Consider the following 26,196-nt stretch of genomic DNA (forward strand, 5'->3'; position numbering starts at 1 on the left):
TTACTATTTTTGACTTTACAGAGGCTAAATGGGCTGTTATTATTTGTGTTATTAAGTATAATGTATGATTATCTCTTTATAATGTATATTGGCAATGCCACTTTCGGGATGTTTCCTTATTTCATTGTCCAAGTGGCACCAATGCAAATGTATGTCATGTAACATGAAGGAAATTGAGCTGGAACAGAAACAGTTCACATTTGTAAAATGTGTCAGCTGCAGCAGTCAAGATAAGAGGAGCTAAACTGAAGTTACATATCTGCCACTTTTCCCTAATCTGATCAATAAAGTTCAATAAATCAATCAGTCTTCCATTACGTATGATATTTTAGGTTGATCCGTATCATGGCTGTCTTGCATATAACCTGCACCTGGTTGGTGGATTGTTTTTGCAGATCAGAAATGTATACGACACGTCCGCAAGATTTAAGTCAAGAAAGAGTCACATACAACTGGCTGTGCCGTGATCACCCCCTGCACCTAGGGTCTGATAACATGCTCGGTAAAATATGGTTTTAGCCACTTAAGAAAAGGCTCACAGAACAAAATATAGATTGATTGTAACAAAAATGATAAGAAACTAAGCAAATCAGGCAACAGTGGACCAACAAGTCATGTGTCACTGTTTTAAAAGAAAATTAGTTCAGAAACAACTTGTTCTTAAAATTCTTCTTATTCTTAAAATATGAGATTGAAGAATTATTATTATTATTATTGTTGTTATGAAGTTTATTGAATTGGGACAGCGCACATTAATCAAGAGATCAGCAAAAGCATCACTGTAAATACCACATTTGCTAAATCTTCATAAACCCAATAGTGATTTAGATAAAAGACAGTTGAGAATAAAATTGTGGAGCTTATTGATCAGCAGCGGAGGTTGAATGAGAAATAAATATAAGACTGAGGGTGATTTTATTGGACTGCAGTAGAAATGTGAAGTGGAAGAAAAAGAGGTAGAGCAAGAAAACCAAAACAATGTCACACAAGAAGTGAGAATTGCTGGGCCGATCGCCCAAGAGAATCAGGAGAAACTATTGTGCTGAGAGTTAACCAGCTGACTGAGGTTGATAGAGATTTTAGGGACCTCTATGTATCTCATGGAATTAAATAAGTGATGCTATAAATCCCTGGGAAAGATATCTTTGGTGCTCAAGTTATAGTAATAATTTCCTGTGATCTTAACCCGTTTCATAAATATGTAACTTGTAGAAAGCATTGAATGAGGTCTAAGAGTAAAGTTGCACATTTTAATTTCTGGTTTTTGTGTACCACTTAAGTCAGAACCACATGCGCACAGTTACAGCACTACCTGTTGGTAACCTTAAAGCAACCAAACTAAATAAACTATTAATAGACACGTGTACAGAACAGAGGGATTCACGCAGTAAATGCAGGTTGTTTTCATCGGGTACACACAGTGGTTACAGAAAAATGAATTTCCATTTTCCACAACAGGTTTGGTAAACTGTATGTGATATGGCGTTCTTGTGTCTCGGTTGCATTTTCTCCAACAGGACGTGAATGCATCATAGGACACACTGCCTTTGCTAATCGCCTCCTACGGAAACCAGCTGAGCGAAAGGGTAGAGGAGACAAGATGGCGGAGTGAGTGGGCTGCGCTTTGTACAGACGGTGGCGGCCCTCGAAGTTTGTCAAAAACTACCAAAAGGAACTGAAAAGATAGAAAGGCAACGAGACCAGTGGAGGTGTGATTAAAAAGCCAACTTGCCTCCAGTACAGAGGAGGACCGGATATTTCTTCCGCGGCGGTCTTGTCGACAGCGTTAGCTTGATGCTAACACCACCCAGCGTTAGATTCGAATAGGCTGCTACTTCTGGGGTAGCTGGCTGGCCGTTGTAGGCCGTAGCTTTCGTCGGATTCAGTTTTGATGTTTATACAGTGACACTACAACGGGATCCGGCGTTGCTCGGAGGGTGATTTATTTTAACGCAGATCCTTAGACGGTAGCCTATGAGTAAAGGGAACAATACCTGGGGAAATATATTTGTCCAACTTGTTTGGTCCGATTGTTGTCGATAAGAGCCTTGCGAACAGCGGTCCATCGACGTCAAGTGGACATTTAGGACCCCGTATGCTGTGTTGACAATCGGGACAGACGACCACACAGAATTTCCTACAGTGAATCGGGTGGACATCGTCATTTGGTGGATATTATGGCGAGCAGCAGTGGCTCCAAAGCCGAGTTCATAGTCGGTGGGAAATACAAGCTTGTTAGAAAAATCGGATCGGGATCCTTTGGCGACATATATCTAGCCATCAACATCACAAATGGAGAGGTAATTTCTTGAACTAATGTTACTGTCTATCAATGTTTTCGGAAACAAAACTAACACGTCAAAAGTATCTGAGGCAGATTGCAACATAGCTTTGTGGGTGACCATGTTTATTAAGGTGAAAAGTATTGGGCAATATTATTTAAGCCGTAGAAGTCTCCACAGTGCTGTAAGTACTAACATACCATTTTAATATTTAATGTTTGTCATTTTTAGGAGGTAGCTGTAAAACTGGAGTCGCAGAAAGCCAGACATCCTCAGTTGTTATACGAAAGCAAGCTGTACAAAATCCTACAAGGTGGTGTCGGGATCCCACACATCAGGTAAGAGACAACCTTTTCACGTCCCACTGTCTTCACCCAAACGACGTGTCACATTGTGTTTCTGTGTCATAAAATAAACAGTGTCGTGTATGTTTCAGAGGAAAAATACAACCACTGCTAAATGGTAGTCTCGTTGGTATGAGGCCTGCTAATCTGCCTTAACACGTCTTAGTCGATGAATTATTTTCCACGAAGGCCGAACAATCCCGTCGTGTTTTTACTCAACATATGAAGTCGATGTGTGTCATTTTCGTTTTAGACCTAAACGGCTCACTTTTATCGTGACGATCAGCTGGTTATGCTCGGGAAAAGCAGCCCTGTGGTCGGAAATGGCCGCTCCTCTTTTGTTGTGTTAGCTCCCAACATGTCTTCCTTTACCCTGTTAGAAAATGGCGGCGGATGAGAGCAGAGAAAACAACAGCCTGAGCCCCTCCATGCACTGTTTTCACTCCGATTTCACTTCTTAATCAGACAATCGCTTCCCTGTGACGGATCACACGTTGTTTTTATTCAAGTATGTGTTGACAGTAGAGGTGTAGGCAAACGGAGATGTCGTGATGTTTGAGAGACCCACTGTATATACAGTATACACAATGCTTACAGGCGAGTCACTTTTCTGCACTTAGTTTGTTAATAAGAGACCTCGTGGACATATATTTGTTATTGAAAAAAGGCTGCCAGCACATTTTAGGTCCCTGATACTTCTTTATTGTATAATGGCAGACTTTTTGTTTTTCCCTTTACTGAGAAAGACGGTAACACTGGCCACTAGCTGTAGTAAAGCGTAAATACTTTGATCTTTGCACATTAGGGCTTTGTTCTATGTTAAACTATTTTGTCATTGTGATATCACAAATGCCACTTGAACTTCAGTATAAAGTAGATTGTGCTAGTTTTGGACAAGATTGAAATTAACTGAAAAGATAGATAGATACTTTATTCATCTCACAGAGAAATTCACAAGAAAGTTAGTTCAAGAAAAAACACAAAGGCAGAAAAGTGTTTTATCCCAACAAGACAGCCTAGCACATCTTACTTAAACCCCCCTTTATATTCCAACACCTTCATACATCCAGCTGTAGTGCATATTGGTACTGAGAAATAAAGAGCAAGTTCAATCAGTGTTGATTTGTGATAAATGCTTTTCATGTAACCAGGGGGAAAAAGTTAAACTGTAGTATGTGTTAGAAGGCACTGCTTTAAATCCATAAATATAACCACATTTAGCATGTTTTGCCTTTTTTTACTGCTAAACATGTGTAATACATCAATGTTTAATATTTTGTCTATGGTAACATGTATTTGCATGTTGTTGCTAGACAAAGTTCTTAGCCAAGGCTGCTCAGTTTTTGCAACTGATTAAAAAAATCTGAGTCAGTATCCAGATCACCACCAAAATGAAACTAATGTATTTCTTTAACCATAGCTCACAGTAACAGAAAAACATTTCAAATCTGTCTTTAAGTTTTTGAGTTATGCTTATGCTAACATGGCCACAAACACAACCTCTTTGGTGGAGGTAATTACAGCAGGATTAGTTATATATATGTTATATTATAATTAAGACTGATATGGCCTGTCATAGACATTTTCTTAAAGGTCCAGTGTGTGAAATGTAGGGGAAGTTGTTGTTTGGCAGATATTTAAGATAAATTAATTACACTAAATCTTGAAGTATACAACCACCTGGTTGCAGATGTTATTTTTCATTACCCCAGAATGAGCCTTTTCTATTTATTTTAGGTGCTGGGTCAGCTCTATAGAGGCTGCCATTTTGGACCACCATTGTTTTTACAATAGACAAACTAAACACCTTTGAATTTTGATGCTAACTGAAGACAACATAGTCTTTCCAACACACTTTAAATCAAAAGGGTGAGATGAGGGATATTCACCTGCAACATGCAACTTCACCAGTTATTGTTGCTAAGTTTCACACACTGAAGATTTTTAATAAATAAACATATTTTTCATTGTAAGAACTAAAGACATCTCTAATTATCTGTAAGCAGTGCTATTTGCAGCCGCTTACCTCATGCTCACTTACGTGCATGGTATCACCAGGCTTCTATGCTTGCTCTAAACTTAATAGTTATTAAAGTATGTAGACAGCATTTATTGTTTATTCACAGCTGTGTGTGACTAGCATATGATGCAAATGTCTTTCACACTTTTGTCTGAGCTCCTGTCAGTCAGACTCTGTTGTGTGTATGTGTGTGTGTGTGTGCGCGTGTGTGTGAGCTAACTGTGCATTTGCACTCACACGCTCTACTGCTGCCATAGACTGAATGATTTAAATTTTGGTGCTTGCTGGAGATGAGGTAATTTATAAGTGAAACATAACCTGGTAGTGATACTGCTGCACATGTACAAACATACAATTTTAAAGGGGATTCATTGTTTGAACAGAGGAGCTGGTGAGGTACTTTTTAGCAAATGGCACCCTGTGCTGCTGGTAGTGCTAGCTTGAACATGTCCTGTTTTGTGTTTGGCATGCTGGATAGATAATTACTCTTTTTTTTCTCCTGACATTAAACACATTTTCTCTCCTAGGACAATGAATATCAGCTAAATTTGAGAGGGTCAGCAGTGAATGGGGTTATTTATATGTTCTCTGCAGCTTTTAAAACAAAGCTTTTTGAACCTGCTACTGTAACACAAATGGATTGTTCATTGAGTTTTTGAGGTGGTGGCTCCATGTCGCAACAGTCTTGTACGAGCCAGTCCAACCTGCTGGTCTTGCTGCCCCTCCTCCCCCTGACTTTTGTTTCATACAGTCACTCTCCACCAGTCATAGGCTCTGTTCAGACCTAGTATAAACATCCATCCTCAGTGATCTGATCACGGACAATATACCCCAATTACATGATTTTTCGCAATTACAAAATTATATTTTCTGTAGTTTCTCCCACAGTTTTTATGTCTGATTGAAAAGATGTATCATATGGCGATTGGTGTAAATATTGTGGTGTTGGCTGTAAATAACAATTATGTAGATATTAAGTATGAAATAAGTATGAGTGCTGATGGCAGTAATATTGCTGTGAAACTACAGCTGATGAGAGGACATCAGATGAGGAGGTGGTCTCTAATCTGTCCTCATTACATATTGTGTTCATGCAGTATAGGAATGTAGACACATGCTTCTTCAAATCACCTCTGAATGTGGTTTTTGTGATCACACCTGAGGACATATTAAGGACGCAGTTGTTCAGTCCTTCACTTAGCTTGATCTGAGATCACCGAGGATGGTTAATACTGAACAAGGCGTATTTCCACTGGCTCTACTCGCCTCGGCACGACACGGCTCAGTTTAGGTTGCATGTCCACTACAAAAAAGTACCTGCTCAACGTGGGTGGAGTCATCACTGCACGGGTGCATGAAACTGCTGTGACTTTGTTTTATATGCGACACACACACACAAACGAGTGACTAGTGACTTGTAAAGCACTTGTTTTCAGTGTAACTGAATCAAATCACTAGAATCAGTTAATTAAAAATATTTGTTCAATACTTCCTCCATGATTGGAACACAGACTCCGTCTGACACAGTCACTGGACTGAAACACAGCGGCAGGGTCTGTGATGCAGCTCACCAGTTGCGATCAGCAGTTAGCAGTTGTTGGAGATTAACCCATGTTTTTAGGATTGTTAAGTAGTTTTAACTGATCTACAGTTCAGCTTGATTTCTGTTTCGGTCTCCTGAGCACATACTCCTACTCAACGGACAACAGCGGCAGGTATGCCGCTCGCAATCAGTGGTGCTGTCCCTAAATACACCAGACTCCTCTGTTAAATATAGAGATTTCCCTGGTAGTTGTTGGAAATTAACCCACATTTTAAGGGATTGTTAAGTAATTCTAACTGATCTACAGTTCGGCACTTGTTCGACTTGATTTCTTTGTCGGACGTTTCTTCCTGTGACGGCAGTCTGCCAAATCATCGCATAATACTTACTCAGCCTGCTTTTGGAACCTCGTGGGAGCAGGTACTAAAAATAGTACCTGGTGCTAGGTACTATGCTAGTGGAAACGCTACTTAAACCGTACCGTGGTGAGTAGAGCCGGTGGAAATACGCCATTAGTTTCTGCTGTTTTCTTCTGTTTTATATGTGCTGTATTGCAGGCCTCCAAATTAAACCCCCCACTTCCACCATCCTCAGTTTTAACCATGCTTTTACCTAGTCTGAGTTTCAAGAAGTCTGATGACACTGTTTTTGTATGTGTGATGACAAACCAGATTGAGAGCGAGAGAAAGTGGGATCATTAGGGACTGACTGAATAAATGAATATAAGAGCCTATTTATGCATGATTTTATTATGCTTGACAGGTTAATTATTCAGTTGAATTCTAGAGGAAGCAGGAATTTAAAAAGAAATCTTCTTTCACAAATATCAGTGGTTTGATGCTACTGCAGCATGCATTATTTGATTCTGGCCTCTCCACAGTTTGGGAGCCACTCTATTTACTAATCATCCCTAACCATATGGTGTTAATAACCATGTCAGCTCTCAATGTATTGACCGCTAACTGTGATGGAGACCAATGCTGTTTATAATGCTCATGCTTGTTCCACACTGGATGCAGTGTTAAGGCAGCAGCGCTGATCTGCTGTGTCAGGAGCAGCACCTCTGTTCACACAGGGAGTGTCTGCAGGGTTTTTCTTTAGGAAATCATAAATGTATAGTTTTGTATACACCAAATTGCTCTCTGTACTCAACAAAATACCAGGCCACTTCACAATAAAAGCCTTGTTAAAACACTAAAATGCTTTTATCTTGAAACAGGAAGAGGGTGTGTTGTTAATGATGCATATGCCAGAAATAGATGTTGGAAATATTCATTTTCATTGTCTCTTTTGCTGTGAAAATAGCCAAGAGGTCTCTTTCCAATAAGAGCCGCACATCTTGCTTGTGTGAGAGTCACCTGAGATGCAGGTCTCACCTGGGCAGAGAGGCCACTCTCACCAGTTAACACGGGTGCCTAATTGAAAAGCAATACATTTTATGAGATGGGTGCACCATATATAGATAGATAGCCTTCTATTATCAAATTACACCGCAGTCAAGTGCTCATTTAAACAAAATTACTTTTACAACAGGTTCACCAGGTATGGACAGAAATAATAAAAAACAAATCAAATACTTAACAATAATCCGTACACTTAACTCACACCAATCCACCTTCATTTGTATTGTATCACCAGATGGTATGGCCAAGAGAAGGACTACAACGTCCTAGTCATGGACCTGCTTGGACCCAGTTTGGAGGATCTCTTCAACTTCTGTTCTCGTCGCTTTACCATGAAGACAGTCCTCATGCTGGCAGATCAGGTGAATAATGCATACACCCATCCAGAACCTTAGTGCACATCTGAGGCCCTGATTCCAACAAGGGCTTCTCCTGGAGTCAGTTGTAACACTGTTGCACAGTGATCTGGTGTTACATTTCCACAAGCCCCAACATCTGTTAAAATTTTCATAAAACATTCATTTCACTTTCACTTTTCACTTTTACTTTCAAGTCTTTTTTTCAACACTGTTTTGTTTAGCCACAGGGTCTGGATATAGGAGTGCTGCATACAGCTTGATGTTTTCTGTTATGAACTGTAAATAAATAATTTGGTTCATTTAGACATGGTGTGACAATTTTGACTATAGTTGGGCGCCTGTCTAGACCAATAGTAGGAAACATTGCACACGCCTTCAAGTGCACCACAAGAGAGACATTGCCCGCAGTGGAATCTAATGTTATCGATCAAACTAAGTGCACTTCAAACCCTGGGCAGACAAATGTCTGTTCTTGAAAAATCCAGCATAATCTGTTCCTGTTGAATGTGAGTCTAGTTGGAAAATGTCTGATATTCATTACATCCTGCAAACCTTTGTCTGTTGATGTGGAGTAACTGGGGTGTGTTTTTCTTGTGGGTCCCTCAGTTCCCTCCCACAGTCCATGCACAATTCCATTTTTTTTTTGTTACATCTTGTCATATCAGGAAAGCACATGTGTGCCAGTAATATAAATAAACCTATTTGGCCTTTAATTTGTACAGATTCAGTAGCTTGGTGAACCAGTAGGTTTCTACTTTTAACATTTACTTTTGTGAAACAATTAACCATGATTGTCTCTTCATTTTCAGATGATCAGCAGAATTGAATATGTACACACAAAGAACTTCATCCACAGAGACATCAAACCAGACAACTTTCTCATGGGCATTGGCCGTCATTGTAATAAGGTAAGACTGGTCTGAATCATGTACAAATGAGTGTGGATTTTTGAAGCTGTGTGTGTAGAGCTCTTTGCAGACAGCTGCATTCCATGGTAGCCATTTGAGCTCACAGGGGCCAAAACCAAGATGACTTACCAATTTAGATTTAGCTACAGTGATATCTTTATGATGATGTGATATCTATTCTTACTTTTTCTTGAAGAATCTTCAGCCCCCATCATTGCTGTTAAAGAAAGGTTTTACAATTGAATTTTTTTTTAATCTTAAAAACTGTAAAATTAAATACTTTTCTCGCACCACAGCAGCAATCAATGATTGTGTATAAGTACACATAAATCTTTTAAAGCAGTTTGTTGATCACAGGTATACTTCATCTGATCCATGTCCTCATAGACTTGTGCACAGAAGCAAAGAGTCTTACAGTCATGCATAATCCAGCCTCTCTATGAAACAGTGCTTTAAATACTGCTCTGGAGTTGAAAGTTTCCATATTTGATTTGTTGGACTAAGTAATACTAATTCTCGTCACTCATGTTATATTGGGTTAGGGTTATTTAAAATTAAAATCAGCATTATCAGTATGTGTTGTCGTAAGCAATAGCCTGTAGTTTCTCTCACAATTTTTATTGCAATATTGAAATATCTCGCTTTGGGATGACTGTAAAACAGGTGGTCTAATAAAACATCTTTTAATGCATATAAACAAAATATGACCCAACCTAACTTTCCTCATCACAGAAGTGTCGTAGTTGTGCTCTGTGTGTGTGAGCAAGAGAGAGATAATAAGAACAGAGTGGATCAGAATGAGATGTATTAATACATGACTGATTATACACATGAACTGAAAACATCTACATTTAAGGGAAAATTAAGAAGCTGGTCTCTATTTGAGGAAATGCCTGAATAAAATAACCAACTGTATCTCAGTGATCAGCAGGAGTTTGTGGAAGGCCTTGGTACATGAGCTACATTTTTTTTATTGCTGTAATTGTAGCGTTGACCTTTGAAACATTTAAGGTTGTTCACTGGAGCTGCTCAGCGGAGTCTTGCATTTTATCATCTTGGTCAGTATATCCTTGTGCCATCTTGTTCAAATGTATCTATATTTGTGCTGCTTTTTTGTTTGGATAAGTAATTGATTTGATCAAATTGCATAGATTAAGATGAGATTTAAGAGATTTTAAAATTATTCTTTGTCTTAACAGGAAGAAAAATGTTTCAGTTCAATCACATTGTGTGACAATAAATGGATGTGTGTTTGCGATATGACAGTTTATTGTCTTACAACGGTTTATGTCAAAAATGTGTAATTCCTTGCAGATTTAGATTATCAATCAGGCTTATTATTGGGAAGAATTTAGTATTCATGCCTGACATGTTGGTGAGTAAGGGCCCACTAACTGCTGCTGGTGCATTAATTGTAGTTAAACTATGTATAATGTACTGTTATTTCTGCTTTGTTTCTTCCACAACATCTTATTTAACATATATTGAATAGAGAACAGTTTTGTAATTCACATATCATCTCACAAGCTCGTTATTATTTTGGAGATCTTGGAAAGTTCTTGATATCTTTTGTTGACCTTGACTTTTGACCAGTCAGCTCCATAAGTGTCTGTTTTGTTTTATACTGAGCTATATTTATGATTTTACATTGTTTCCCCCTGTCCTTCTTAAAAAAAACACATTATACAAACTAAATCTAAATCAAGTTTGTAATTATTTAAAATTCAACATATTACGCATGAACGCATAGTCTGCAGTATGAGCTTGTTTGGTCAATATCTGAACCAAACCAGTTCCATGTCACTGAGGAGACTGAGTCTTCTTTTAGGAACTAACCCTTCACCGTTGCTGCCATCTCTCTGAGGAAATGGGCCTCAGCACTACCCCACTATGAACTATGGAGGCCTAAGGGGAGCAGCAGGGAAAGTTAAAGAGAAATTGATTTTCTTTCTAGACAAATCTTCCTAAACCATTAATTTGACTAATCGCCCAGCTGTAATCCGTCTGCATCCTCTCCTTCCACCAACCCATTCAGTGGCTTCATCTGAATGATGGAGATTCAACATTTATTCCATAGTGGTTGATGACCTACTTCTGTGGCCTGAGTATCAAAAGATGAGTTGAATGTGCTCGCTGCATTCCAAAAATTCAAGATATTCTCATCTCAATGTGATGCATAGGTAGAAAAACACCCATGTCACACCTGATGTGAGCTTTGTGACTGCATCACTCATTTTTGCACTCATGTACAACGGTGTATTTGTGCATAGGAATGGCTCCATATCACTTTTTTCCGAATACTGATATCACAACCTCAACTATCTATCGATATCAGTCCGATACAGTAATTTTACACCTTTTGAACTATGAAGTTAACACATTTATGTGACACATTTGCCACCTATATCCATTTCCATATATTTTAAAGACATAATTCTGCACCTGTGTAACAGCTATTCTGCTCCCATAAACTCAGCTAAAATGCTGTTGCTGGTTGTTATGAAATTTTTACAGTCTGTGCATAGTGAAGCATGAGACTTATAGGATTTTTTGATTGTATCAAGATTTTACATTGTTATACTTCCGATGATTTTGACGAGCATCTGCATTCCCTCTTTCTGCATGCAAAAGAAATGGCTTGTGATCGGTCCCATATACAACCATATACAATAATTAAAGGTAAATTTGTTCCAAATCTATACGAAGTATACTACATATTTGAATGTATTAGTAGTAGGTTTACATTGGTCTATGAAAACATGGGAGTTAGCAGTCTATCACACAGAGTCCACTATTTTATTTTAAAGGTTATTCTACAGCTACACATATACACATCATCAAATGTAAGGTTTTGTGTACTAGCCTCTGAAGTCAGCAACTGAAGCTTCTGACCCAGAGTCAACAGCAGACTGGACCTTCCCTGGTGATTCTGCCCCAGAGCTTCACTCCATCCTCCTTCATCCCTTCAGCTTGTTGCAGAATCTTTCCGCCTTAAGTCGAATCTTATCCGGGTGTATGTTGCTCAAATGGATTGAGATCAGGTGACTGACTTGGACAGTTGGGGATATAGCTGGATAGGATAGATCTTTTAGATAGAGATAGAGATTACTGTTTGATTTGTGATAAAGAGTCAAGGTTCAGTTCAGTATAGGTATCCTGCTGAATAATGGAATGTTCATGTACATTCTGGGCCATTCGGTGTAAAAAGAGTCTTACTCAATCTGTAATATAGTGAAGTAATCACAAATGCCGAACCATTGAGCTGTCATTAGATGTTTTGTAACCAGAAACTGCAATATCAAATTCTCATTATTCACTTGTGAATTAACTACAGACAGTGGACTTTTTTTTCCTCGCTAGGGTTCGGTACCGATGGTACCAGTTAGTGAAAAATTGTACATCCTGTTTCTGTAATCAAAATGTCCTCGAATGTTTTTGTCCCCAGAAAAGGTATTCAGTTAGCTTTACTATTGAGGAGCAAAGAGACCAGAAAATAATGTTTAAGAAGCCTGAATTACTGAACTTGTATTTTATTGTGGAGAATACACAAACCACTAAATCCATTTTCAAAATAGTTTTGCTATTCACCAACTGATTACTTTTGAAGTAGATTAATCAGTTAATCTGTCATCATTAATCATCAATTATTGTTGCAGCCTTAGTTTTATAACTTAAAGGCGAGAGAGAGCACAGTTTAGGAACTGTGTTTTAATTTTGAATGTTTCACAACCCAAGTAACCACAGGCACTGGATTGCTTAAGAAACGGTTTGAGTAAAGACCTAGTAACCATAGACACCTGACTGTCTCTCTTATGTAAAAGACACATTATTAAACTGCTGTCACTGTACAGTCCAACTGTTATTTTAGACACTGAAAGTAACTGCAGACACTGGACTGTCCCACTTTTATTACAGACATGTCAAAGGGACAGTCAGTTGTCTGGTTATTTTACATGTCTGTAATGACTTTAATCATAGTAACGTAGTCCAGTGTTTACACTTCTGTGTGTAGAGAACTGAAAAATTGCATACAACTAGAATGTTTTTCCTATGCTCACAAATTAGGTTGGTTTAGTTTTTAGAAAACTGCCATAGTGGGGCTGAGTTGATTTCAGTAAGACCGATGACAGAAATACTGATATTGTATTGAGTTACAGTAGCTTGTGGCACACCGGCTAGCCCAGACATGACAAGACTTTGTTTCTCTGTTCAGCACACACTCCCTTATATTTTTACAGCCAAAGCTCGTATCCAGCACAATGTGATACCTTCCAGTTTTAGCACAGCAATAAATCTGGAGCGGCTCCCAGTAGAATCTGTAGTCCTACTACTGACATTTTCACTTTTGGCAGTAAAGGACAATTACAGAATTCAAGCTTGTATTTGTAGAGGCACTTTGTCATGGAGCTTACCTTGCAGTTAGAATGTTTGCATTTTTTTGTTTTGTAAATTAAACAACCACCTTATTAATACATTATGTTTGTGTGGTGCTTTTGTCCATCCTACAGTTAATCAGTGGACATTATAATGAGATAGTCAGTTGCTTTTAACTGTTGGTTAATTATCAACTTTTTTTACAATACTAGCCCTACTGGGCTTACTGAAGATGTTATGGTGCAAACTCCTCTAAATCATCATGGAACAGATATAGTAACTCTTAATGCAAGTGGTGGCCTGTGGACAAATTGATAGAATAATATCAACCTAAAATAATTCACGATTCACAGGCTTCCTAATGTCTTTTTTGGCAGATGTTAAAATGCTCTCCTTGTTTAGCTGGTGGAGAATGGACACCCATGGGCTCCTGCCATCTGCTGCTCTGAGCTGTGGTGTTGCCTGTCTGCACTGGCTTCTTGTTGTACAGGGTTGATCTGTCTACGGTTGACCTGTGTGAAGAAAACCACAGTCATGTGGTCTCTTCTAAACTGGTGCCCAGAACGATCATATCTGTACGACAAAGTTTTAAAGTGGACTTTTTTTGCCCATGTGCAGAATGAGGTACCAATCCTAGCTCTACAGGACTTGTCAGTTGTATTCGTAGGGGAGGAAATCAAAAGGGTGCAACTAGAAGTGCCTGTTGTACTCATGCTAACTGTGACTAAAGGTCGATAGAGGCTGTGTGATTTTGACCCCTGCCCCTCTACTGTCTGCCCTAGTGTTTAGACTCGTCAGTGGGGAAGAGGAAAAGAAGCTTGGCTGTTAGCTCTTCTCAGGACCCATCTTTCTCAGGATTAAACCAGGTGTGACCTTTACCACAACACCAGCTGCCTCTCAACAGCAGTTGTTGCTTTGCAATCACACCTAATTACACTAGTCTAACGTGAATCAGACTACCAGCACCCATCTTGCACTCATGCTAGAGTATATACCCCACCACATAGTGTGAACTTCACCATAGAGAGGTAAGTTAGATATACATTAGAATTACAAAGGTAATAGATGATGATAATTATCATTATCATTACAATTTGATGTTATAAAGGTTCCCAGTCCTTTTTAATTTAATAGCGTGTTCTCCTGAAAAGCCAGTTTCTGTCTCTTAAATGCAGGTCCTTAGAGCAGTGAAAATCTGTATCGAAGTCCAACACACGTTGGGTGTTATTCTCCAAAGATTGATATTTAACTAAAACCAGACCTGATGTCCCTGAGCTTGTGCTTAATGTTTATAGCCTGTAAGACTTTGGCACTAAATACATTTGCGGACAAGAACTGGTGTTAAATTAAAATTGATGATTTTAATTATCAATTAATTATCAACACCAGAGCAGTGCATTCCTTCAAAAACATCTTCATTTATAAGTGTGTGAGAGAAAGAAAGGAAAAACAACACGAGAAATGTGGATTAGAACAGGTATTGGATGTTACGGAGCAGTCATGAAAAACACTGCCACACATTCTAAAAAACCATTGCGATGTTGGGGGCAGACATCGCAATAGCATGTTGAACTGAAACATATGTCAGATTTAGGGTTTACAGATCATATAGAATTTTTCTTATTCTTTCTATTCGGATATCCGGTCCAGTAAGATATCCCTACATGTAAGTTTGGTAATAGTTGTGTGACAAATCTCCTCTCAGAATTGTTCCTTATAGTAGTTCCAAAGACTATTCTCAGCTCAGTGTAAATATTATGCACTTTACTGAAAATGACACTGTCATACTGGCCTGCTCTTGTTTCTGCTTTCTCTGCCTAAACATGGATTGAGTTGAACGTTTGTGATTAGAATGTATTTGCTTTAGTCCTTTAAATTTAATCCGGATTATTTTTATTATTATTTTTGTTATTGATGTAGTACCAGATGAGTGGGTGAAATTGTACAAATGGTAGTTCTATAAGTTCATTTTAGCAGACCTAAATTACATGAATTAGAAAGCTCAAATCCACTCGGCCTATGGGCCTGAAGTTAACTGCAAAAGTGTTTTTACAATAAAGGTTCACAGCAGTACCTTTTCTGAATTCCCCTAAACTGGTATATATTCCAGTTTGTCTGGTATGGTCACCTTTGGTTGAAACATGTTGTGTTTCTGGACATGGAATGTGGTTGTATAATGTGTACCATAGTTTGTGAAACCCTCCCCTCTGTAATGTGTATAGAAAATTGATGCATTTTCACCTGTTTTGTTTTACTTCAGTGTGGTTGTAGTGCTGGTGCTCTCATTCACCTGGGCTACACTGGATGTATATACAGTGTGTGACAGTGGTGTTGCTAATCTGGTGCGTCTAATGCACCTCTGTTGTTCACATAGAGATAATGCCTGCTGTGTGTCTTATACAGAGCTGCTTCTTTCAGCCCCATGTTTTACACAAGGTTTGCCTTTGAAAATGGCCATCCATTAAATATGCCAAATATAATATATTCTAGAGTTCTTTCACTGTGGAGTAATAGAAAAGGTTGCAATAATAGTGTTAAACAGAGGCATTGAGGCATTGAAACAGAAGAGAAACACGGTGAGACCCCAACTCTTTAAAGGAACAGCACAGCTCAGGTGGGCAGAGTGGCTGTTCTAACATGTAAACTTGGTTACCAAATTAAAAAGCAAGATGGCACTGATACGTACACTATAATAAAATGAGATTCACCAATTAAAAAATAATACTCAATAGGGCTTGAGCAATCTTTTGTTATAGATTATAAAAAACTGCTAATAGTTTTTCTCTTGTGTATAAACTGCTGCAAATTAAAAAGCCTGAAGAACTTTTTAACAATTAAACAAAGACAGTAACTGATAAAATACACAAAAACAAAACAGCAAACAGTTGTAGCAGTCATATTATAATTAAAAAGTTCTTTAAAAACTATTTGTATTCATCAGGTTCACATTCAGGTGGGTTATTTCTCATCTTAGAGGGAGTAATAATACCGCGGCTACATTGGTATGACAACTTATTTTCCCTGTACATGTTATTGTTGACATGAGGATCTTTATTAATGCAAAAAACATTTTTGAAATTTGTTTTGCAGCAGGAATCAGCTAATTTTCTTTTTAAAGTGAAGACAATCTGCTGAAGTAATTTTTTATTCATTTTAACTTGTGATGACATTTTGGATTGTTATCTGTGTTATGTTGAGCATCACTGACGGACCATCTCCTTGTGTTTTTCCCTCTTGATCAGTTGTTCCTTATCGACTTTGGGTTGGCAAAGAAATACCGAGACAACCGAACACGACAGCACATCCCTTACAGAGAAGACAAAAACCTGACTGGCACTGCACGTTATGCCTCCATCAATGCTCATCTGGGCATTGAACAGAGGTCTGTGGACACATTTAATAATAACTTCCAAGGAAAATCATTTTCCCTTCATGTTTATGTGAATTAGATTCTCACTGAGCAGAGCAACCTATGACCGCAGATGCCGTTTATCAAGTGTAAACCACTCATTGCTGTAGTTCAGTTTCTATGATTATTCAATAAACTATGTAGTTGGATGATAATTCAGTAATAGTAATCATTGCAGTGTAAATTCTTTTGCAACATTTTAAAGATAGATATAACAAATTATCACTGTGAATGTTTTACTTCAGAGTAGTTCTTTACCACAAATAACTGATTTCTTCAACTTTTCTTCACTCGGGAACAAAAAGGCAATTTTCCAACATTTGTTGTAATGATTATAAATACCGGAAATCCATTATAACTGTGTTGTTTTTTATTATGTCAGATACTGTGTGATAAATTTAACAAATGTTGTTCTTTCCAGTCGCCGTGATGACATGGAATCACTAGGCTATGTGCTGATGTACTTCAACAGAACCAGTCTGCCATGGCAGGGATTAAAGGTAGGACAGAATACCTGACCACCTGAATGCCAGTTCATGATTTAGCTCTTCCTATATATGGTAGCTTTAGCTACTGAATGGTCATTAAGTGCTTTTTTTGTACACTTAAATACACAATGTACCCTATATCTGTATGTAGCATGTTGCTAGGAGCACAAACATGTGTTTTCTGTTTTTGAAAGGCTGCCACAAAGAAGCAGAAATATGAGAAGATCTCAGAGAAGAAGATGTCCACACCTGTTGAGGTCCTCTGTAAGGTAAGGCATCAAACAGGACCAGTTGAGTGCAACGTATCTTATTCCACGTCCACATGCCTCAGTTGTATGATTTCTTGTTTCCAGGGATTCCCAGCAGAATTTGCCATGTACCTGAACTACTGCCGTGGCTTGCGTTTTGAGGAGGCTCCCGACTACATGTACCTGCGCCAACTGTTCCGCATCCTTTTCAGGTAAACACGCATGCACACAAAGAAAAGGGTATTTGTTTAAATTCTGGCCCGTTTTTGGTACCAGTGTTGAGTCAGCTCTGTATTCTTTATTTGTTTCTACAAAATAAGCCCAAAAAAGTAGAAGAGTCTTTAGCCCAAATCCTTGCCTGTGCCATCTAAATGGACAACTGTCACTATTAGTTGAGGCATGAAATTTTGAAAACAATAATTAAATCTAAAACAGGAACAGTTGATAAATGTTTGCTGTAGGTTCTGATAATTGTTACTAATTATGTTTTTGACATATGACACTGGTTTTATTTCACTCCTGTTTCTGGACCACTACGATTTATTTGTATTGAGTGCAAATGTATTTCCTTCCTACTGTCATCTAAGCTGATTGTGTATCTTGCAGGACTCTGAACCATCAGTATGACTACACATTTGACTGGACCATGCTGAAACAGAAAGCTGCCCAACAGGGGGCCTCCTCCGGGGGCCAGGGCCAGCAGGCACAAACCCCCACAGGCAAGCAAACTGACAAACCCAAGCCTAACATGAAAGGTTAGTAGCAAACAGCCAAGCGACGTTTTTTACAGACACCAATTGCTCATATATTCTTTTAGTACTGTATTTAGGATTATTAAATTTTGTTTTATTCCTAAACCCACACCCCCAGTGGCCCCTCTTTTTCAAGCACCAAATTGGAATTCAAATACTGGTAGAATGATGAAGCCAAACAGCATTATAAGTTTGAGAGGGCACCCTAAAAGAACAGAAAATCCAAAATCAAAGATCATGATACAATTGGTCTGTCTTGCAGAAGCAAAGACGTCCTTGGGGAATTTGACTACTAACTTTGCTGCCATGCTCTTCTGTTCCTTTGTTGGGTCTAGAAGGTGGGCTCTCTCTGCTGTGACTCTGTTTAAATGCTGACCAACATGTTCTCATCACATGCCTTTGGTTCTTCTGCAGTCTATCTATATTAACATTCCCTCTCAAAACTGGATAATGTTTAACACTTGTGTTCTTGTGCTGTAACAATAATGTACACCTGGCGTCCATCTGATGGAGGCCAGGTGTGGCTCATTTAAAGCATCAACCTGATGAATTGTGGTCCCTCAGGACTAGAATAAGGGTCCAACATTGAATGTTGCCCCGTGCTTTTGATCAGTTATTACTGTTTGTCTCTTGTTCACTTACTATTATGTGTGCTTCAGCTATCGTCAGTGAAATTGCCATCAACAGAGCAAGACCTTAATCTGTCAAACACACCGTTCCTATAATGGCTCTCCTGAATGGCAAACATCCTGTCATTTGAGCTGAAAATCCAAAACAAGTATAAACTAGGACAAAGATAAAAGCTTTGTATAAATGACTGAATCACAAGAATTTGAGCACTTCTGTTCATCTGACTGCTGAACAAAAAATTTAAAGTGAAGTTAACAGACCAGTGAGGCCAGGTAACATAAACTAATCTTGTTTGGTTAGTAAAAATGGCTTCCTCAATGTTCAGGAATTGCCATTTCTATTTGCACCATGCAAGTTAATACAGAAAGTAGAAAAATAGATTTCAGATTCTTGATCACTATTAATGCTAAGTTTTGGTAACTTAAGAGAAATTAGACAAATGTCTGATTCATTTTTTGTAATGCATGATGTAAATCATAAAATATGATGTTAGTCACATGCTATTGCATTGATATGTGGACCAATGCATTGATCTCATCGTACTACGACCTCGTATTTTCACGATCATGAATTGGTTGACTGTTAAACATCGGCTTCATACTCCCATTAAAGTTCATAGGTCAGACCAAGTCTCTCCCACAACATGGTTGACAGTGCTGACACACTCCCAATCCACCCTGGATGTGTTTGAAGATCACAAAAAACACTTTGTAGGTGGTTTGAGGACACACGTGACCACATTCTTGGGCATGTATGAACATAGTTTGTCCTCATTAGAACATGACTTTCTTTGCTGGCATATTCTGACCAGCTTTAGTTTCACTGTATTTCTTAACTCTGATCTGTGCTCAAACATGAATTTATTTGCCACAATATCAACACTGATTATCACAGCATTTATTTTTTTATGTTACAGCAAGAGTAGAGCTCTGTTTTCTCTCCCTATCACTTGCACATGCGTACCACCAGACTCATTAAAAATATAATTTGTCCACGTGAACAGTCATGGCATCACTGTATATTTGAATACAGGGCATTGAAAGCCAGATCCGATCTCCTGTGGTCATAGGTGACGCATTCAGGAATAATTTTAATGCCAGGAGTAAACAGTCCTAAGCACTATCCACATGCACTTGCATCACCAAGGATGGATAATCAGCACTACGTCTGAACACGGTCTTATTGTAGCTCAGCAAGCCTCTAACTCACCTGGTGTGAGACGGCGTGATAACGAGTCCTCTGTGGATGCTAGTAAAGGTAGCACAAGTAAGAAGGATTAGTCGTTTTGGTGGAGTGTAAAACACCAACACTACGAAACTCCTTACAGAAAACCACAACTTAAATAGAGCAAAAAAAATCAACATCTTAGAAACAAATGCATTAAAGTTAAATGCACTGTGCTGCTTTCTTGTAAAGAAATGTTATGTTAACATTCTGTCTTTTGTCACCCAAACAGTGAATCTAACCTTGGGGTCAGAGCAGGTGGCTGCTGTTGCTGCTGCTTTTGTTGCTTTCTAAGTAAAAAGCTGCCTAGTCTATCGTCCAAGAAAGAGTGACTTCAACTAATGTCAGATGTTACTAACAGTTTTGTTATTCGATGAAAGTCCAAGGTACAGCTCTGCACAAACATTCCTGGGGAGTGTACACAAGTACATAAGTGTACATATATATTACTGCTCCAACTGAAAGTCACCAATGTGATCTATGGGCATATCACTCCTGTAACTCAGGGCTGGGTATGCAAAGTACAACAGGAATATAGATAAAGAAAAATACTGAAACATTAAATTAATATGTGGAACTCTGCAATCTGTGAATAAATTACCAATACATGGCTTTTCTTCTGCATACTCTGTATGAGTATAATAATGTTATGGGATTGACATTGGAGAAATAAGTTGTTTTTCACAATTATTTGTATCACATTAAGTAGTCAGCTAAATGAGGTGTTTGTGACACTCATTAACACTCGTCTCGCTCGTTTTCCAAAGGAAGGATAACACTGCAAAACAAGACACCTTGTTTTGATACGGCTCAATCAATAGTTAACAAATAACTGAGCAGCATGTATTTTAGATGTAAATGTAATCTATTAATGTAAGATAATGAGCCAAAAATAAAATCAATTTAAATCAAATAAACGAATCAAATTAAACACGGAAAACTGAAATTGTAACATTCAAGCATTAAACAAGCTTATGTATCACACAGATAATTTATTTATTCTAATGCTTGTAATGTGTTTTTCTGTTAATGTCAGTTGGTGTAATCTGTCTAAATTTCTTCTCTATCATCCTGTATAATCTAATCTGCAGTCATCTTTAATTTTAAGTAGCATTTGTTTAACATAACGCAAACGTCACCAAGCCTTTCCTTAGATTAAATGTAAGCAAAGCATTATAATTGTATTTGAACATACACCTTACCTTACCTTTTTAAAAACGCTGATCTGGATGGATTGAGTTTCACTATGTAATGGCCTAGAATGGATCAAGGTCCTCAAGGTTAAATACAGTTAACCCAGGATGATGAGTCACTCGTTCATACCTGAAACACCTCAGTCATCCTTCATCATAGGGTGTGTTTGTCAGAGGGGAAGGTGTAACCGGTGTTTTAGTTTGAATCACCTGCAATTTCAATGTTCAAAGTAATAAATAAATAAAAATGGTACAACTTCCACTTCTGGCCCTGTTAAAGTTTGAAAACCATTGTGTGGATAGTCCGAAACAATGACTACAGGAAACTATGATGCAGTTTCCCCACGTTCACTTCTAGATTTCCTGCCTCAACATTTTTTAGAAGCCAAAGTCACATGAACGTTGACTTTTAAAGCACAAGCTGAAAAAGTCATTGTACTGGTTGCATCTGTCAGTAGTTTAGGATGACTGTTGTTTGGTTTTCTTTTGCAAGAAGGAAGCATAGACTGATCAGATCAATTTTATTCCAAAGTTAACATTTTCTGTTTATGGCAATTTGTGTCAAAAAACATTTAGTTATCATTATTCTATCTTCATCAGCTGGTGACATGGTGATGATTCAAGTGTTACAGTCAGTTCAGTCATTGTAGGTTTGCAATTTCTTTTCTTTTCTCACTTTAACACCAAACCTTAGCAAGGAGGAGGAGTTCTTGGTTTTAAAGTAGCATGGAAGATATGAACTCATAAATGCATAATATACATGTCAACAGAAACACGATGAATACAATATTACCTGAAATATAAAAGGCTTAACAAAAAGTACATTGTTAAACACTGCAGCTATACAGAAAATAAGGATATGAATCTGGAATGCAACCAGATAAACAGTCAACAACCATGAATATGATCTGTGCAAAGTTCTGAATAAATGCAGTATTAGAATGTAACTGAGTGAACCAGTCACCATGATGAATAATGTATGACACAGAAACAACAGGCTGTGAGGCAGCACAGTGAGTTGTGTCCATGTCATTTGTATGTGTACTGTATGTTTTTGAAAGAGAAACAGTGTGTGAGAGAGAGACACAGGGAGAGAGGGAGAGGGGGAGGATGAGAGTAAGTGAAAACTCTACACACACACCAGACTGAATTAAAGTGAGTTCTGCCTCAAATTAGTAGCAGAAGAAACACAGAGTGTTGATTAATGATGTGTGAAGTTTTAGAGATGGCGGCACAGCGGGCTCTGCCCAGGGGAACACTATGGTGTTGGGAATGTAATATTGGAGAGGATTTGTACACGTGCTCAGTATCGGTCACATACCTGATGTGTGTCTGCACAGTCAGCAGTTATTGTTGTAATGAATGGAACTCTTTCAATCCTATTTTGCATATTTATTTGAAATACTTTTAAACCCTTAATCTAACATCATTGTAGAGGTGTGCACATTAACAGAGGATTTCTGGAATAATGTAACACTGATGTTACCATGTCTTGAGCTAAGGACGTCCTGCTGCACACTCACAGTCTTCAGACCTGCCTTCATCTAACCATTGGATTCTTTTTTGTTTGATCACATAACAAACCTGTTGCACAAAGAGTCCACAATACACTTTGTGCTGTATTTATTGTTGACTTAGTTCCTTGGACATTGTGATCATGGTTCAGTTGTTTAAAGAAGTCTAATAAGCTGATGATCACCTCACGAACACTTATGTGGCTTTTATTCTCAAACAGAATGGCCTCTGGAGCTCTGATCTCACAATCAGACGATGTCACTGAGCAAACATCAGCTGTCAGAATATAGTTAGAACACAACAGACGTCACTGATGGCAGCTTTAAACAAACAATAAGTACTGTGCTGTAAGTAAATAAAAAACATCAAACTTAGATGCATAGTCCAGGTTTTTATCACACAGCGGTCTCCACTGAAACATATCTCTCAGCAAGGACACAAGCAGAAACAGATTTTAGCCACTTTGTGAAAGGCTGACTTAAAAAAGGTCTGCAGTATCTCCATTATCTTAAGAATGTGTTCTACACTTAACAGCTGAGCAGCCTTTTCCAACAGGGAAATACAATTCTTTCTCATTGGAGAGAATGGGCGTGTTCAGCTTGCAGACACACAGGAGCTGCTGGTTTACTGCTGCCTCAGGTTCGTGTCAACAAAGGATTTCAAACATTTCCACTTGGTGCTGGAGTCAGCAGTGGATCAACAACCTTTGTGTACAGTGGCATAATATTACTCTTTCACACAATCTTCATTTTTAGTTGGAAAAAGGTTGTCTATCATTTTTAGGAGAGCAGCTGACTTATTTTGAGATATTGTCGAGCTAAGCGTGTGTAGAGTTTATGTGAGCGTTTCGTTAAGGCTCACGTAAACTACTAAACAACTGGTAAAGCAGAAGCTCCCCTGCAGGTGAACAGGAGACATACAGGATCGTTTCTATTTCAGCTTTCAGACACTCACCTGCTCCTGTGACGCTTCAGCCACCGTCTCTCCCTGTTATCAGTGTCAAACAGATGCTAATGACGCTGTGTGTGTTTGTGTGTCCCTCCAGGTTTCTGAGTGCTCTCTGCCCAGAGCGGAGCTGCGGAGGCGTTGGTGACCAGGACCAACAAACTCTTCCTGGACAAGCGACAAACAGAAAGTCTGTGTCTCTCCTTCCATAATAACTATCTATGTAATGGAAATGTATAGATTTACACACGCCTTTGTCTGCTGTGTTATCTATATATTCATATGTGTATATAAAAATAAAACTCTCCACTCCGAAAGAAAAAGCAGGTTTTATGGATGTGGAGGTTGTAGCGCCCCCACCCACCCTCCCCCCAACCCCAGACCTCACACACCCCTCCCCGTCCGTCCCAGCCCTCTGTCTGTTCGTCTGTCCTCCTCTCAGTGTTGACTTTTTTGTAAGGTTTCGTTGGAAATGCGAGTTAAGACGTTAGTCACCTGACCCTGTTTTTCTCTGCCCGTGGAAACAATTCAGCATCTCTCCCCCGTCACTCCTTAATTATTTCACTCCCTCCTTTTACCAAGCAAATGTTTAAACATGTAAACCTGAAAAACTCTTCTCCCCTTTTCTTTCTGAAATAATTGAATGATGCAAACCTGGATGTTATTTACTAAAAAAAAAGTTTTTTTTTTTCCCTTGTTTTCTTTTTTTGTTTTCCAATGGTGATTAGGAGTTTGCCTGTTGACAATATAAGCAGCTGATGGCATCAGTCAGTGGTAGAATGATACTCTGGCGCTCTCCCTCTTTCTTTAGAGCTCTGAATGATTATTAAATCTGTTGTACAACCTATGGTCTTCTCCAAAAATACCAATAAAAACATAACATAACTCTGAGTTTCAAGCACCAGTTAATATCAGACATGTGTGGAATGAGAATGTGAACTGCAGCTGATTGATCTGTTCATGTTACACAAATACAACTGCAAATAATCACTTGTGTTGTGTACTTACTCTCTGTAAAGTCACAAGTTGTTTTTAGGTTTCTAGGTAGACGCTGGAGCTGTAGCATTTGGTGGCTGTTACACAGGCAGGTGAAGCTGCAGGGTGATGATGGAGGACAGTGCACTGAAATCTATTACAGCTGAACTGAATATACTTTAGATATATATAGAAAAACCCACGAGTTCACCTCTTAAATGTGCATATATATATACACACATATATGTATGTGTGTATTTGTGTGTGTGTCCTTTAAGAGGTCGACTGGTGGGTTTTTGTATGGTTGATGCTGACGGCCAATCATTTTTTTTGTTTTGCTAATCATCTTTTTTCCTCCGATCAAATATAACTGTTAACTGGTAACAAATATGGGAAATGTCATTTTCAATAAAAAAAATGTATAAACTAAATGAAACGGGTCAAACTAAAAGAAGTTAATTTTTATCATTAAGTTTCTGAGAACACAAATGTGTAGTTTGTGGTTATTGGACAATTAATAACAAATAATCCAGTAAAGATTATTAAAAAAGAATACAAACATATCAGCCAGTTTAATGGGTCCATACACAAAGTATTCTGTTGCTGACTTAACTCAAAAATATGTTTTAATAAGAATAAATAGTATTTAAATAAATAAATAAATGTGGTCAATTGATTAGAATATTATTGCATTGTTTTCTGTAGATTTAAAGTGTAGAAGATGGACAATAAGGTTGTACCTGCAGCATGTAAGTGCGGAGTAAGACAGAGCACAAGCACAGCAGCAGTGGCTGTGAAAATGTGCTGCAGGTGTTTTTTTGTTTTTCAGTAAAAGAAAATGTTTGACTTGTCCCTTTGTTTATCACTCACACAGCACGGCGGTGAATGAGTGAATGGGAGGCGACGTGTCACTTCTGTTACATATGTGTCTCACATAGTAGACGAGCCAGAGAGACCTGAGATAAGGCAGAGAGGTGTGGTCAGCCTGTCTCAACAGAAACTTGAAGCTGTTGAGGCAAAGAGAATCAAGATTGGCAGCATTTCTTTTTCATCCATACATTCTGTGTTGACAGAGGTATTTAGATTCTTCCAGTGACTGTGTTTCATCATCATTAGGTTATTGTAGGCTTCTGTTCTTCTGTCATTTGATCACAATACTTTATTTTATTAGTCATTTTTGTTCCGGATGCTCCGTGTAAAGTGGAATAGAAATACAGCATGAGTGGAAACATGAGCTTAAGATATAGATATAAATAAAACAGCAACACAATGAAATCAAATCAAATATACAACAATAAAGTATATAATCTGGAAATATATACAATATACAGTGAAATAGTTTTTAAATGAAATGAGAATGATTGTTTTATATACATATATATACATATGTATAGCCATAAGAGTCTGATGGTACAGTTTAATGGCCACAGGCAGGAATGACTTCCTGTGGCGCTCAGTGGTGCTTAAATGAGTAATTAGTCTCTGGCTGAAGGTTCTAGTCTGTTTGACCAGAGCGTGGTGGAGAGGGTGAGAGCCATGCTGCAGTAACGCCCGCACCTTTGACACCATCCTCCTGTGTGACTG

The 26,196-nt window shown here is 38.4% G+C and overlaps 1 protein-coding gene across 4 annotated transcripts; it reads left to right on the forward strand.

Annotated features, from left to right (window-relative positions):
• The first annotated feature begins 1,569 nt into the window (after positions 1-1,569).
• Positions 1,570-24,522, forward strand: csnk1a1 (casein kinase 1, alpha 1). Of its 4 annotated transcripts, none has more exons than XM_044040051.1 (11): positions 1,570-2,300; positions 2,514-2,620; positions 7,828-7,954; positions 8,761-8,859; positions 14,016-14,099; positions 16,476-16,615; positions 17,064-17,142; positions 17,325-17,399; positions 17,484-17,590; positions 17,985-18,133; positions 23,738-24,522. In XM_044040051.1, exons 1-11 carry the CDS (start codon positions 2,178-2,180, stop codon positions 23,743-23,745), a joined length of 1,098 nt encoding a protein of 365 aa, XP_043895986.1. In that variant the 5' UTR covers positions 1,570-2,177; the 3' UTR covers positions 23,746-24,522. The 4 variants fall into 4 exon arrangements, with proteins under 4 accessions (XP_043895986.1, XP_043895989.1, XP_043895990.1 ...); XM_044040054.1 differs by having other exon boundaries at positions 17,985-18,097; XM_044040055.1 differs by lacking the exon at positions 14,016-14,099.
• Positions 24,523-26,196: the final 1,674 nt, after the last annotated feature.

This window comes from Solea senegalensis, linkage group LG12 (assembly GCF_019176455.1).
Source record: "Solea senegalensis isolate Sse05_10M linkage group LG12, IFAPA_SoseM_1, whole genome shotgun sequence".
NCBI lineage: Eukaryota > Metazoa > Chordata > Actinopteri > Pleuronectiformes > Soleidae > Solea > Solea senegalensis.

Excerpts from the sequence above, each read along its gene's own strand:
- csnk1a1 (XM_044040051.1), top strand. The coding sequence starts at position 2,178 with ATGGCGAGCAGCAGTGGCTCCAAAGCCGAGTTCATAGTCGGTGGGAAA. Across the intron at positions 2,301-2,513 it reads TCAACATCACAAATGGAGAG|GAGGTAGCTGTAAAACTGGA; the intron begins GTAATTTCTTGA and ends TGTCATTTTTAG. Across the intron at positions 7,955-8,760 it reads TCCTCATGCTGGCAGATCAG|ATGATCAGCAGAATTGAATA; the intron begins GTGAATAATGCA and ends CTTCATTTTCAG.